Source organism: Chlorocebus sabaeus, chromosome 23 (assembly GCF_047675955.1).
Source record: "Chlorocebus sabaeus isolate Y175 chromosome 23, mChlSab1.0.hap1, whole genome shotgun sequence".
Classification (NCBI taxonomy): domain Eukaryota; kingdom Metazoa; phylum Chordata; class Mammalia; order Primates; family Cercopithecidae; genus Chlorocebus; species Chlorocebus sabaeus.
In genome coordinates, this window is record NC_132926.1 from 49,153,015 (window position 1) to 49,167,505 (window position 14,491).

At 38.3% G+C, this 14,491-nt stretch overlaps 1 protein-coding gene across 2 annotated transcripts in view; it reads left to right on the forward strand.

Moving 5' to 3' along the window:
• Nucleotides 1–14,491, forward strand: part of AFF4 (ALF transcription elongation factor 4) — an 89,982-nt gene that overhangs the window by 64,837 nt on the left and 10,654 nt on the right. For both annotated transcript variants that reach the window (XM_008014405.3, XM_008014406.3), the window contains 11 exons: nucleotides 555–609; nucleotides 1,053–1,090; nucleotides 1,814–1,976; nucleotides 2,980–3,897; nucleotides 7,051–7,139; nucleotides 7,766–8,006; nucleotides 11,344–11,438; nucleotides 12,358–12,421; nucleotides 12,538–12,674; nucleotides 12,916–12,987; nucleotides 14,098–14,191. In XM_008014405.3, coding sequence (XP_008012596.1) covers nucleotides 555–609; nucleotides 1,053–1,090; nucleotides 1,814–1,976; nucleotides 2,980–3,897; nucleotides 7,051–7,139; nucleotides 7,766–8,006; nucleotides 11,344–11,438; nucleotides 12,358–12,421; nucleotides 12,538–12,674; nucleotides 12,916–12,987; nucleotides 14,098–14,191 — 1,966 coding nt within the window. The remainder of the gene's footprint in view (nucleotides 1–554; nucleotides 610–1,052; nucleotides 1,091–1,813; nucleotides 1,977–2,979; nucleotides 3,898–7,050; nucleotides 7,140–7,765; nucleotides 8,007–11,343; nucleotides 11,439–12,357; nucleotides 12,422–12,537; nucleotides 12,675–12,915; nucleotides 12,988–14,097; nucleotides 14,192–14,491) is intronic.

Below are 14,491 nucleotides of genomic sequence, written 5' to 3' on the forward strand. Positions count from 1 at the left end.
CAGAGGGCACTTTGTTTCATAGCAAGGCCTTTATGAACTAGAACTTTGGCTTAGGAAACTGTTCTGGTTTTCACAGTTACCCAGTTGTCATCAGTTATACTAACCTCTCTTTGTGGAACATGGGGGACAAAGGAAGAATTGCTTGATGCTTTCATTTTATCTTCCTCCTTTTTAGGAGTTATGTCTCTTTAGTGGATTGTTGGGTATGACTTTGTTAATTTTTAATAATGAATGTGTGTGTGCACCTAGGGGAAAAGTTAGAGACTACAGAACTGAATATGAGAGTTTATAGAAGTAGGTTTTGTTTAATTAGAAAAGATGAATATTTTATTCATGGGAAGGATAGAGCTTATGGAATGGTTAAATTCCTCCATTCTCAATTTTGAGATTTTGAACCAAACCAGATAGAATAAGACTTACTGGTGTTTTGTTTTTTGGTTAAATCTGTGGCTACCACAGTGATTATTTCTAGAATTTTTAGTAGATATTTAGTACCCTGGCATACCATGTCAACTGTTCCAAAAATAATAATCCTTTCTGCCTTTTCCCTCTAGTATGTTAAAAGATGACTTAAAACTAAGCAGCAGTGAAGACAGTGATGGGGAACAGGTGTGTCTACTATTGTATTATTTTGCCAGTCTCACATAGTATTTGTATTTTATAAAAATGATAATTGAATAATGCATTTGTTACTTAAAATAAATTTCTTCTTATAAGCTTTCTGACACTGGAATGTTGTAGTTTTCTTCTCTGTATTTAAATCTCCATTTTTTTCTTATTTTTTAAAAAAATTGGGTTTCCCTCAACATTTATTATGGATCAAAACATACTCATGAAGCAGTAGATTATTGACAATAATAACTATTAACAAAGCTTTTGATCTTATTTGGGCAGTTCAGTTACTCTTTAGGTAAAAACAGTGTAAGTGTTAAACATTGTTGCATACATTAGAGAAGCCAGTTTTTTCTGTTAAGAGTTCAGATATTATTCACACTAAGCAAATAGAATACTGTTTATTCATTCACAGATTCCTTCTTATGTTTTAATTTTAGGATTGTGATAAGACAATGCCGAGGAGTACACCAGGAAGGTGGGCATCCTTTTCTTTTCTGTTTTATTGGTAAGAGTTGGGTCAGCCTGATAACACTGCAGGGATATAATAAGTGGCCTTATAGGTAAATATCAGTTTTGATAGTGGTTGTACAACTCTGTAAATTAACTAAAAATCATTGAATTATACACTTAAAGTGGGTGATTTGTGTATTATATCTCAAACTGTTTTTAAAAGGTGAGTATTAATACCTCATTAGCACATCAGAAATTTTTAAAAAGAATTGTTCATTTCATTTACAGTGAAGTTCTGGATTCATAGAATTACAGCAGTGTAACACATAGTAAACATTTTAAAGAAAGTTGTGGCTGGACGTGGTGGCTCACGCCTGTAATCCCAGCACTTTGGGAGGCCGAAGTGGGCGGATCACCTGAGGCCAGAAGTTTGAGACCCGCCTGACCAATATGGTGAAACCCCGTCTCTACTAAAAATACAAAAATTAGCCGGGCGTGGTGGCGGGCGCCTGTAGTCCCAGCTACTTGGGAGGCTGAGACAGAAGAATTGCTTGAACCTGGGAGATGGAGGTTACAGTGAGCTGAGATCGCGCCACTGCACTCCAGCCTGGGCGACAGAGCAAGACTCCATCAAAAAAAAAAAAAAAAGAAAGAAAAGAAAAAAAGAAAGTTGGTTGTCCGATTTGGATGTTTTCCTGTTGTCAATGTAAAATAAACTTTGGACATTTGTATATTTCATCTCTTTTAGTAATTCTGAACCTTCACATCATAATAGTGAAGGAGCAGATAACTCCAGGGATGATTCTAGTAGCCACAGTGGATCTGAAAGCAGCTCTGGATCTGACTCAGAGAGTGAAAGTAGTTCCAGTGACAGTGAGGCAAATGAGCCATCCCAGAGTGCATCTCCTGAGGTGAGACAGAGGGAAGGGGGTACCTCCCATAGGCCCTCTCAGGGTCCTTGGTGATGTCGATTTAAAACCTGATTCAAATATAAAAGGAGAAGGAAAGAACGTTCCATATTCTGACAAAAAGAAATTGTACTGTGTACCTTGGAGGAAACCTAGATGATTCCTTGTTGTTTGAACAAATTCGGTCTAGATTAGGAACCGCTTGGCATATTACAGGTCACTAAAATATTGTGTACCTTTAGTTTGGTCTTTTATTTTTATAACTCAACGTGGTAATTGATGTTCTGTAGTTACAAAGAACATCACGTTGTTGATAAAAAGAATCTTATGTAATATAATTTTAGTATAGCTTGTTAAATTGCAGTTAAAAATCTCTCTTTGTACCTACATCAGTTGTTTACTTTCTAGAATTAAATATTCTGTATGGCCATTTGTAATTATACCTTTGAAATTGGATTCTTGAATAGGAATATTTGCTATTTAAAGGTCACATATAACATTAAGCTTATCTTTTTTTTTTTCTTTTTGAAGACGGAATCTTACTCTGTCACCCAGGCTGGAGTGCATTGGCTCAATTTTGGCTCACTGCAACCTCTGCCTCCCGGGTTCAAGTGATTCTCCTGCCTCAGCCTCCTGAGTAGCTGCGATTACAAGCGTGCGCCACCACACCTGGCTAATTTTTGTATTTTTAGTAGAAATGGGATTTCACCATGTTGGTCAGACTGGTCTCAAACCCCTGACCTCATGATCCACCCACCTCAGCCTCCCAAAGTGCTGGGATTACAGGTGTGAGCCACCATGCCCGGCCGCTTATCTTCTTATTCAGATGATCAGATGATAAGAGCTAGTAGTCAATACTCAGCCCTTTGCTTTGGTTCGTAGAGAACCATGGCAAGTAAATGCTTTTGTTGCATTAGGCATTGTGGTTTTTCCTCTTCTTTGAGGTTGTAAAGGGGGGAGAACGCTTCACTATTGAAAAAAGCATACATGTTTCTCTGTTTTTCAGCCTGAACCCCCGCCAACAAACAAATGGCAACTTGATAATTGGCTGAATAAAGTGAACCCACATAAAGTGTCACCCGCTTCTTCAGTGGACAGTAACATCCCATCATCTCAAGGCTACAAAAAGGAAGGCCGAGAGCAGGGCACTGGGAATAGCTACACTGATACAAGTGGACCTAAAGAAATGAGTTCCGCTACTCCTGGACGAGACTCCAAAACCATCCAAAAGGGATCAGAAAGTGGGCGTGGGAGGCAGAAATCTCCTGCACAGAGTGACAGCACAACACAGAGAAGAACTGTAGGCAAAAAACAACCCAAAAAGGCTGAGAAGACAGCTGCTGAAGAGCCTCGTGGAGGCCTGAAGATAGAAAGTGAAACTCCTGTAGACTTGGCTAGCAGCATGCCCTCCAGCAGACACAAAGCAGCCACCAAAGGCTCAAGGAAACCCAATATAAAGAAGGAGTCTAAGTCTTCCCCTCGACCTACAGCAGAGAAAAAGAAATATAAATCAACAAGTAAATCTTCCCAGAAATCAAGGGAAATCATAGAAACAGATACCTCATCCTCAGATTCAGATGAAAGCGAGAGCCTTCCTCCTTCCTCACAAACTCCTAAGTACCCCGAGAGCAATAGGACTCCTGTTAAGCCCTCCTCAGTGGAGGAAGAAGATAGCTTTTTTCGGCAACGAATGTTCTCTCCTATGGAAGAGAAGGAACTTCTTTCACCCCTCAGTGAGCCTGATGACAGGTATCCACTTATTGTGAAGATTGACCTGAATCTTTTGACTAGAATACCAGGAAAGCCTTACAAAGAAACAGAGCCGCCCAAGGGGGAAAAGAAAAATGTGCCAGAAAAGCACACGAGAGAGGCTCAGAAACAAGCCTCAGAAAAAGTTTCCAACAAAGGCAAGAGGAAGCATAAGGTTTGTGAAGGGTTTTTGTTGTTTGTTTTGAAACATCAGAATCTGAAATGTGGTGGAAATCTCAGTAAGCCACAAAGTAACAAGGCAGGTCATAAACTGTGAAGGAAAATAGTGGGTAAACCCAAGGCCCACTTGAGGCTACTTATGGAACAGTCTCTTGAAGATTTCTGTGTTTCTGCCTGTGTCCTTCAGTTAAAGCAGGATAGTTGCTAATGACATAAGAAATGAGCCAGTGCTTTTCAGCATGTGCTGACCAGTGTGGAGGTTAGAGAGCAGCAACTTGCAAACAGGCATTTGCAACATTCTCAACATTTTGGTTGTAGGTGTTTTTAGTTTTGGATACGTACTCCCCTGATTGTTATAATCCCTACCATTTTCTTATGTCATACACCCAGACCAAGGCACACTTCTAATAACTCATCTGCTGTGCACCTCTGTGCCCCAGCTTCTCATCCTTAACAAAGGTCAGAACTAAAAATACTGCTGTCTCATAGTCAGCTCTCATCCCTAAATACTTCCAAGATAATTTTGGATATAGAGGCAAAATTTGTACATTTAAGGTCTGCTTTTCTTAGACTGAGGAAATGTGAAAATTCACACATGTCTATGATTGGAGGATAATAATCATACAATGAAGAGATCTGAATCACTACAAATATAGAGACTCTGTGGGAAAAACAGCCTGATCTTTTCAGCTCTAGTGAGGAATTTTCAGGATAACGTAAAGTTTTAAGTAGTCTATATCAAAGAATGCTATAATTTCCCCTGATACATGTGTATGATTGTGAAAGACCAGAAGTTAAGTTTGAGTAGCTGAACAGATAGGTACCAGAATGGCCTTACCAAGTAAACTTGGAACACAAACACCACTCCAGTTGACATGAGAATCACGTATATTACAGGGAGAGTAGAGCACTTTCTTAAAATGGCGTGAGATATTTTCCTCTCTCCTTTTCATAAAACCACAGTGCCATGTGCAGATGATATATATTCAGACAAATTAGAATAATACCTCACTTCTTTTTTGAATCTTTAAAAATTGAAATTGTCCACATTATTTGAATTTTTAGAAAACTAATGCTTACTGCTCTCCTTACTATAGCTAATGCGTTTCCATTATCATTGTACAGGGATGTTTTGCTGAACTAGTAAGCTGTTTAGGGCCACTGGCCCCTGTAGCCCACAGCCTCAGATTGCTGGACTTGGCTGTGGGATTTAATTCATAGAATTATGTGGAATAAGAGCTTGTGTATGATGGACTCTGCTCTTTAGGAACCTATAATTTTTTTTATGGAATTTAAAAAGAATGGTCCTTTTGTGCTTAAAAAGTATTACCTTTTTCGTAACATTTTATTTTATTTTTCTTACTTTTAGAGACAGGGTGTTGCTCTGTCACCTAGGCTGGAGTGCCATGGTATTCATAGCTCACTGTAACCTCAAACTCCCGGGTTCAAGTGATCCTTCCTCCTCAGCCTCCCGAGTAGCTAGGACTACAGGCATGCAACTTCACACCTGGCTAATTTTTTATAGAGATGGTGTCTTGCTGTGTTGCCCAAACTGGTCTCAAACTCCTGGAATCAAGCAGTCCTCCCACTCAGCCTCCCAAAGCACTGGCGTTACAGGTGTCAGCCACCACACCTGGCCCTTTTATAAGATATTCAAACATTTAAAATATAAAGTGTCAAGGGCAATACCTGGAGATAAAGCAGGTAGTACTAAGAGAAGACCCAGTTAAGGGTAATAAAGGATGTAGATTTCTTTTTCTCATGTTTTCGTTTGTCTATCTTTAATCATTTGTATAGGAGAACAGATTCTTTTGTTATGGTAGAATATTTGCATTCTTGTGCCCTGATATTTGAAACAAAAGGAAAACTTAGATTCACTTAGAAAAGTAACATTGGCAGTGGATGGGCCCACCACTTGTGTTTTCCATCAAAAAGTTTTTTCTGTCACTAGGCTGGGCTGTAATCAAAAATAGGGACGACAAAAATTGTTGGCAAAGTTGTGAAAAAGTTGGAACTTTGATACGGTCCTGATGAAAATGGAAATGATACCACTGCTTTGGAACATAGTTTGGTAGTTACTGAAGAAGTTAAACATAGAATTACCTTTTGACCTGCAACTGTACTCCTAGGTATATATCCAAGAGAAATGAAAACATATGTCCACACAAAAACTTGTACTTGAATGTTCATAGTAGCATTATTCATATTAGCCAAAAAGTGGAAAAAACCCAAATGGCCATCACCTGATGAATGACTAAACAAAATGAATAAATTCTATGCAGTGAGTACTGTTCAGCCATAAATGAGAATGCAGTACTGATCCATGCTGCAACATGGATGAACCTTAAAAATGTTACACTAAATGAAAGGAGCCACAAAGGCCACATACATTGAATCATACCATTTTCCTGAAATGTCTAGAATAGGCAAATCTATAAAGATGAAGTGTGATTGTCAGTGTCTGGGGGAGGAAGAGATGGGTATGGAGTGTGTTTTCAGGATAACGAACATATTTTAAAATTCATTAAGCCAGGTGCAGTGGCTCAAACCTGTAATCCCAGCACTTTGGGAGGCCAAGATGGGTGGATAATGAGGTCAGGAGATTGAGACCATCCTGGCTAACACAATGAAATCCCATCTCTACTGAAAATACAAAAAATTAGCCAGGAGGCTGAGGCAGGAGAACCAGGGAGGTAGAGGTTGCAGTGAGCTGAGATCATGCCACTGCACTCCAGCCTGGGCGACAGATAAATAAATAAATAAAATTAAAATTCATTGTGGTGATGGTTGTACAACTCTGAATATACCAAATGTTATGGAATTGTGTACTTCTGAAGAGTGAATTTCATGTTATGTAAATTATATCTTAATTATAATTTCACAGATACCACCCCCCAAATCATTACATTGAAAAGATGCCATCTTAGAGACTGTAGGAAATCTGTTTCAGTCTTTGGGTTCTGTGTATCTAAAATAGGAGACCTCAGCCTTAAAACCTAATCTTTTTGAATATTATTTAAATGAATTATTGTACTTCTCTTTTATCTTTCTGATGCCTAATCAGGGATAAACTCTTTGTGGGTAGCTAGTGCTGGAAGCTGAAGTTAGTTGAATAAAAATCAGACCACGGTTTCTATTTTTCATCTAGAATGAAGATGATAGCCGAGCCAGCGAGAGCAAGAAACCCAAAACAGAGGACAAGAATTCAGCAGGCCATAAGCCATCCAGCAACAGAGAGTACGTCCCCAAAACATGTTGCATGCTAATGTTGTTAATATATGTGTATCATTTGATACTGGGTACTTTCTAACATGCTCTGAGTGTTCGTTTTAGTAAGCGAGTGTTATATAAATGCACACACATAACATATGCCAAATAGTGGGAGCTTTCGCTTTTAGCTAATAGGGATGGAAAACATTTAAAATTTAATTAATTCTTCCTTTCTTCATTTTTTACTGGGGTAGGGGTGAGTATTGGGGGAGAATTAAAGTAAAGGTATGCCACTTTCTGGTTAGATGGCAAACTTACCTGTAATTTCCAAGAGACTGGTTGCCAACTTAAAAGTGGTAATCTCTTCATTCACTATTCATCATTTTGTTCATTCATTCAGCCAATATTTATTGAGTACTACTGAGTGGTAGGTCATGTTTTTGGCCCTGGATATACAACCACAGGAATAAAAACAGAAAAGATGCCTACCCTCACGGAATTTACAGTCTTATTTTGTTTTATAGAAATCATGTGTCCTAGTAATCAAATGGGGAAAAACAGATTTGTCTTGAAAGCAGACAAAGAGAAATGGAAAAATCAACTACCCCTGTATTACTGTGTGGAGAAATGAGGGCATTCGTTTGGTTTGGCAGGTCATCTAAGCAGAATGCTGCAAAAGAAAAGGATTTGTTGCCTTCTCCTGCTGGGCCTGTTCCTTCAAAAGATCCAAAAACAGAGCATGGCTCTCGGAAGAGGACTATTAGTCAGTCTTCTTCCTTAAAGTCAAGCAGTAACAGCAACAAGGAGACTAGTGGCAGCAGCAGAAACAGTTCCTCTACATCTAAGCAGAAGAAGACCGAAGGGAAGACTTCCAGTAGCTCCAAGGAGGTTAAGGTAAAGTGTTGGGGGCCTGGGGCTTTTGAAAATCACTCAACTTGCCATGTGACTTTTCCAGGGTGACACTGTGCTTTGAAATTATTGTAACATATTAATAAATACATAGGCCTATGCCTTTTACCCTCTATATGTAATAATCCTGATAAATGAATACAGTGATGTAAGACTGTGAAGGGAGTAAGTCAGCTGGTCCATTGAAATAAAAACCCCTGGGTACGGTGGCTCATACCTGTAGTCCCAGCTATTTGGGAGGCTAAAATGGAAGGATCACTTGAGGAATTTGAGTCCAACCTGGGCAACGTGTTGAGACCCTGTCTATAAAAGAGCTTTAGAATTAAAAAAAAAAAAAAAGATAGAAACCAGTAATTGGAAAAGTTAGTTATGGAAGTTTTTAAAATAAGAACTAAATGGTTTTAGTTGCTAAGATTGAGTTCTTGTATATTGTTTGAAATAGGCTTTGAGTTTCTCAGAATTATACTTTACAAACTAGTTATATTACGTAAAGTGACAAAGCAATCATTTGGCTTTGATTCATGAAATAGAAAAAGAAATCTTTAGCTAAGTTAGCACTGAAATTATTTCTAATTATTATTCCTAGGATACTCACAATGTAGGGGGGAGTATTCTTCACATTTATAGATGGAGATTTGGATCAAAGGAGTTTGTTCAAGGCTGTACTTTAATAGTCTCTCACCCTCAATTTGTTTACCAGGTCGTTTGCTTTCTAAACTGTTCTGATCAGAAGCAAATTTACTCAAATCAGAAAATACCTATTATTTAGTAAGCAAAGGTTTGAGAATTGAAAAATAAGACTCCTTAAAGCTCTTATGTTTATTAACTGTGGTAAAATTAAAAATTTTTTAATTGAGATTATTTTAATTAACAACTTCTTAAATTTAAATACACAGAAAGCTTTTTTTCTAGCTGAACAGCCTCCTTCTGTAGTAGTTTAGTGTTAGCACAAGGTGCTTAGGACCTTGACTCTTACATTGGTCAGCTTTATTGCTCCAGTTCTCCATCTGCCTGCTGATGTTTTTTTCTCCATTTCCCATCCTTTAACTGTAGGATTTGAGGCCTCTGTGCTTGCTTCTTGAAACCTGCTATTGCTTTGTGTGTGTGTGTGTGTGTGTGTGTGTGTGTGTGTGTGCTTTTAAATAAGTGAGCTCTCCTCTTTTGGATTCTGCTATCTCATAGGTAAAAATCATTGTGTATGCTTCTATCACACATAAGAAGGGAGTTTCTTCAAGAAGTTTGTCAGCTTCTTGAAAGCAGAGATTTGTGTCTTGTTTTGTGTTTTATCCGGTGCTTAACTTACTGGGTAATGAGGAAATATTTGTTGGATCAAATGTAGTCATTTGGTACTCTATTGTTTTCTACAAAATATAGAATAGGGCCTTACCGCTTCGATTTCAATAGCTCTTGACACTTAACAGTTATTGAAGTTAATATTTGTTAGTCTTGACCATTCCCAAGTTATGCAGTGACATTTGAATTTTTTAGAGAACAATCTGTAATTTAGTTAGGAAATACGCTATTTTTTATACTATCAATTAAAGAAAAAATTAGAGGCCGGGCGCGGTGGCTCAAGCCTGTAATCTCAGCACTTTGGGAGGCCGAGACGGGCAGATCACGAGGTCAAGAGATCGAGACCATCCTGGCTAACCCAATGAAACCCCGTCTCTACTAAAAATACAAAAAATTAGCTGGGCATGGTGGCGGGCGCCTGTAGTCCCAGCTACTTGGGAGGCTGAGGCAGGAGAATAGTGTGAACCCGGGAGGCGGAGCTTGCAGTGAGCCGAGATCGTGCCACTGCACTCCAGCCTGGGCGACAAAGTGAGACTCCATCTCAAAAAAAAAAAAAAAGAAAAAATTAGATCTGGAAAACCAGCATTACACAGTTTTTATATAAGAAAACTGTGTTTAAATATTTGGAAACTTATTTTCAGAAATCCTCTGAAAAGCATATCTGAATGTAGATCCTTATGGGTCTATTTATAAAACATAGAGGCGGCCAGGCATGGTGGCTCACAGCCTATTATTCCAACACTTTGGGAGGCTGGCTGGAGGATTGCTTGAGCCCAGGAGGTTGAAGCCACAGTGAGCCATGATTGCACTACTGCAGTCCAGCCTAGGCAACAGAGTGAGATGCTGTCTCAAACAAATAAATAAAACAGAGGGAAAACTATCCTAGTAATGTTACAGTACAACATAATATTCAGAAAGCCATTTCAAAGTACAATTATATATTTAAAATTTTTATTTTTTTATATAAATATAAAACATTGTATAATATTGGGTAAATTGTTAGGTAAAGTAAAATTATGTATTATTGGGTTTTCTAATGTTGAAACATCCATGCATTCCTGGAATAAATTCCACTTGTTTATGGTGTTTTATTATGGAAAAATGTATATTCGTTTTATTTATTTATTATTAAATTCCACTTGTTTATGGTGTTTTATTATAGAAAAATGTATATTCCTTATTAAAGACAGGGCTGGATGGGAGGCAGTTGAGAGAGAGTCATAGCTCTTTCATAAAGGGCTATATTGATAGGAGGCAGAAACATATAGCCAGGTGCAGTTGTACATGCCTACGGTCCCAGCTACTCAGGAGGCTGAGGTGGGAGAATCACTTGAGCCTAGGAGTTTAAGATCAACCTGGGCAACATAGCAAGACTTCATCTCTTAAAATAAAAAAAAGACATGTGGATGAGGGGCAGAGTAAAATTTAAGAAAGTAACTTGGCTTTTGAAGTCTGGCAATTCTGAATTTAAAACTCAAATTCCAGGAATGCCACTTAAAATCTGTTTGAACTTAGGCAAGTTACTCATCCTCCTTGAGATTGCTTTTTCATTTTATCTTAATAGCAGTACTTATTTCATAGGTTTGTTAAAGGATTAACAATAATGCTAAGTACTTAGTTAACTTAGTGTCTGCTAAGTTGTAAGCACATAATAAACATTAGATGCTGTTAATATTATTGCTGTTTTCATTGACCAGTAACTACCAATAAATTTGCCGTAAGTAGTGCTGCCATTTTCATACTAGGCTTTTGTCTTCCTTATGTTTTAATAACTGCCTTGGCCAGTGCTTTGCATGGTGTAGACCCTTATATAAATATTAGAATGAATATTTCAGTTATATAAAATGGACCCATTGTTTTTTTGTTTTAAATTTACATTATGAAGTTTATAAAAGTTTTGTAACAAGGAAATTCATTACGAAAGGCAATGAAATTTCGTTTCCTTTTTACCAGTAGCTGAAGAAATGCTATTAGTTTCATTTTTAATCTCCTTACAGTTTTCATTGTAGTTATATATTTTTTTGGTCAGGAAAAGGCTCCAAGTAGCTCCTCTAATTGTCCTCCATCTGCACCAACTCTTGATTCTTCTAAGCCTCGGAGAACAAAGCTTGTCTTTGATGACAGGTGAGATAATACGATTTTTTGTATGTGTATTTAAGAAATGATTCCAGTCAGCATATAAGAAACTCATTTTAATTTCTATCATTGGCCGGGTGTGGTGGCTCACGCTTGTAATCCCAGCACTTTGGGAGGCCCAGGCAGCCGGATCACGAGGTCAGGAGTTTGAGACCAGCCTGACCAACATGGAGAAACCCTGTCTGTACTAAAAATACAAAAATTAGCTGGGTGTGGTGGTGCGCACCTGTAATCGCAGCTATTCAGGAGGCTGAGGCAGGAGAATTGCTTGAACCTGGGAGGCAGAGGTTGCAGTGAGCCGAGATCGCGCCACTGCACTCCCGTCTGGGCGACAGAATGAGACTCCATCTCAAAAAAATAAATAATAAATCTATCATTGATCAGAAGGATGTATACTTATGTATGATCTGCAGAATATTAAGGTTTCAATTTGAACAGTACCCACTAGTCCAAGTACTGTTCCTTTAGCTTAACTCCATGACTCCCATGGGGGATGTGAATGATCTGCCTTCCAGTAGAAGAATCTTACTACTGCTGATATCACTGTTAAAATGGAGGGTTTCTTAGATGAGGAAGAGCAATATTGTTTTTTCCTCTATTTTAATAAAAAGGTTATTTCTCCTACTCTCATTTTATTTATGCTTAATCTCTCAGTCAACTTGAGTAACTTAGTATTTGATACTAGGGAGCCTGATTTCTATTTTCCTAATTAGATTTGCCATGAGTTGGTCAAAACAACTTATGCTTTTAACCTGATACAAACATTTGTCAGAAAATACTGAAACAAATACTTAGTAGTAGCTCATTTTCTTTGAGGACATAAAAACTGAGGGATACTAGATACTGAAATGAACTCGTATTATGAAAATATTTACTATTCTATTTATGATGAAAATTTACCTTGCAGAAATTATTCAGCAGACCATTATTTACAAGAAGCAAAAAAGCTAAAGCACAATGCAGATGCATTGGTATGTAAATATTCTCCTTACACTTATATATTTAATCAAATTAACTTAAGTAATCTTTTGATGTTTGTGGCCATAGTAGGTCACTACTCATTACTTGCATTCTCTCCTTTCTTCAGTCTGATAGGTTTGAGAAAGCTGTATACTATCTTGATGCTGTGGTATCTTTCATTGAATGTGGGAATGCATTAGAGAAAAATGCTCAGGAATCCAAATCCCCATTCCCTATGTATTCAGAGACAGTGGATCTCATCAAGTAAGTGGAAAAACTTGGCAGATCATTGGCAGTAACATTATTTCTCTGGTCCATCTAGGAAGGGGCTGATATATGGTAAACGGAAGAGGGTTTATAATCCTTTAATGTCCTTAGATAAAGGAGAAGTAGATACTTCAATGAGTATTTAGGTTTGAAATTCTAATGTTTTAAGGACAAGTGAAATCATAAGATCAAGGTGAAGTATTCTGTTTGTCATTTGTTTGTTATTGTAACTCAACAGATACACTATGAAGCTAAAGAATTACTTGGCACCAGATGCTACAGCTGCAGATAAACGACTCACAGTACTTTGGTGAGTTTTCTGTGTTCTAGCCTCTGCTAGATGACAGGAAGTTCTATAATAAATAGTGCTGTGTGTGCTCTTCTGAATGTTTTCCTTGAATCAGCCTTCCATAATCGTGTCTTAAATCTGTTCTTGACGGGTCAAGCAGGAAGTAACTCAAAATTCCTACTGAAAAGTTTGAGTTGTCAGTTGCTGATCCATTTCCTTCTTGATGAAAGCCTTGGCTTTGTGGAACTGATGGTAGAAACGTCCATGGTCTTGAATAATCACCTTTCCACACACTTCTTTTGGTACCCTCTCTCTCCATTCACCCATGCTTTTCCTTAGGGAGCAAGCATCTAGTTTGCTCAGAATAAAGGATGTGACTTGTTTGCTTCATCCCAGTGAGATATTATCAGTTCGATTGTTATAGGTCTTTACCTGGCTCTGTATTTAACACTGGGAATGCAGCTAAGAAGAAAACTAACACAGCCCTGTTCATCATGGAGTATAGTCTAGTGTGAGAAGACAGAAATCAAACAAATCATCATACAGGTCCATATGAATTAAGTGTTTTGAAAGAAAAGTATATGTAACTGTAACAGTAGAGGGTAGGGAGACCTACTCTATTTAGAGGGAACAACATGTACAAGGGCTGGATGGTGGAAAGGAATGGGAAACTTTCAAGGAACTAAAAGAAGACCAGCGAGAAGTGGGTGTGACTGGAGAGATAGGCAGGGATGATCCTGCAGGGTCTTTGTAAGCTATGTTTTGGTTTGTAATATTTGTAGTTGAGTTTCTTAGTTTTTGTTTTTTAATGTTAGATTATTTACACTTTGGTTTGGAAGTTCTACCCCTTCGTAATTTTTAAAACTTCATGACACGTTGATGTCCTGTGGATAAGGTTTGGATTTTGGAATGTCAGCAAATAATGAGAGGCTAGTCCTAGGCTTCTTAGCCATCTTCCCCTCTGTAGGACGTGTACCACAATAAGAACACATCTGTTGGTTTTGCCTAAGGGTTAATGTTGTGGTCTATGCCATGGTCACATGAGCCAGTCTCCTGCACAATGCAAAGACTGTGCAGATCTGGCCACAGTTTGCTGTCCTGGTAAATAAGCTGCCCTTTTCCATTGGCTAGCCTGCGATGCGAGTCTTTGCTGTACCTGAGGCTTTTCAAACTGAAGAAAGAAAATGCTTTGAAGTACTCAAAGACACTGACAGAGCACCTGAAGGTAAGCATACAGAAGCACAAGGTCCGTTTCCTAGGAGACAAAATTTGTAGTCTCCCGTCCCCACCCCAGAACTGCCCTCATGTTTATGCAAAACACACCAGGGGAGGAGCTACTGTTTGGGACCTTTCAAATAAGTTGGAGGTTTCTTCAAGTTTTTTAATGTACGTGTATCTGATGGTAGAACTCTGGTAGTCATGTGCAGTGGCTGTATTTACTTTTTAAATGATAATTTGTTTTCGGCCAGGTGAGATGGCTCACACCTGTAATCCCAGCACTTTGGGAGGCTGAGGCAGGTAGATC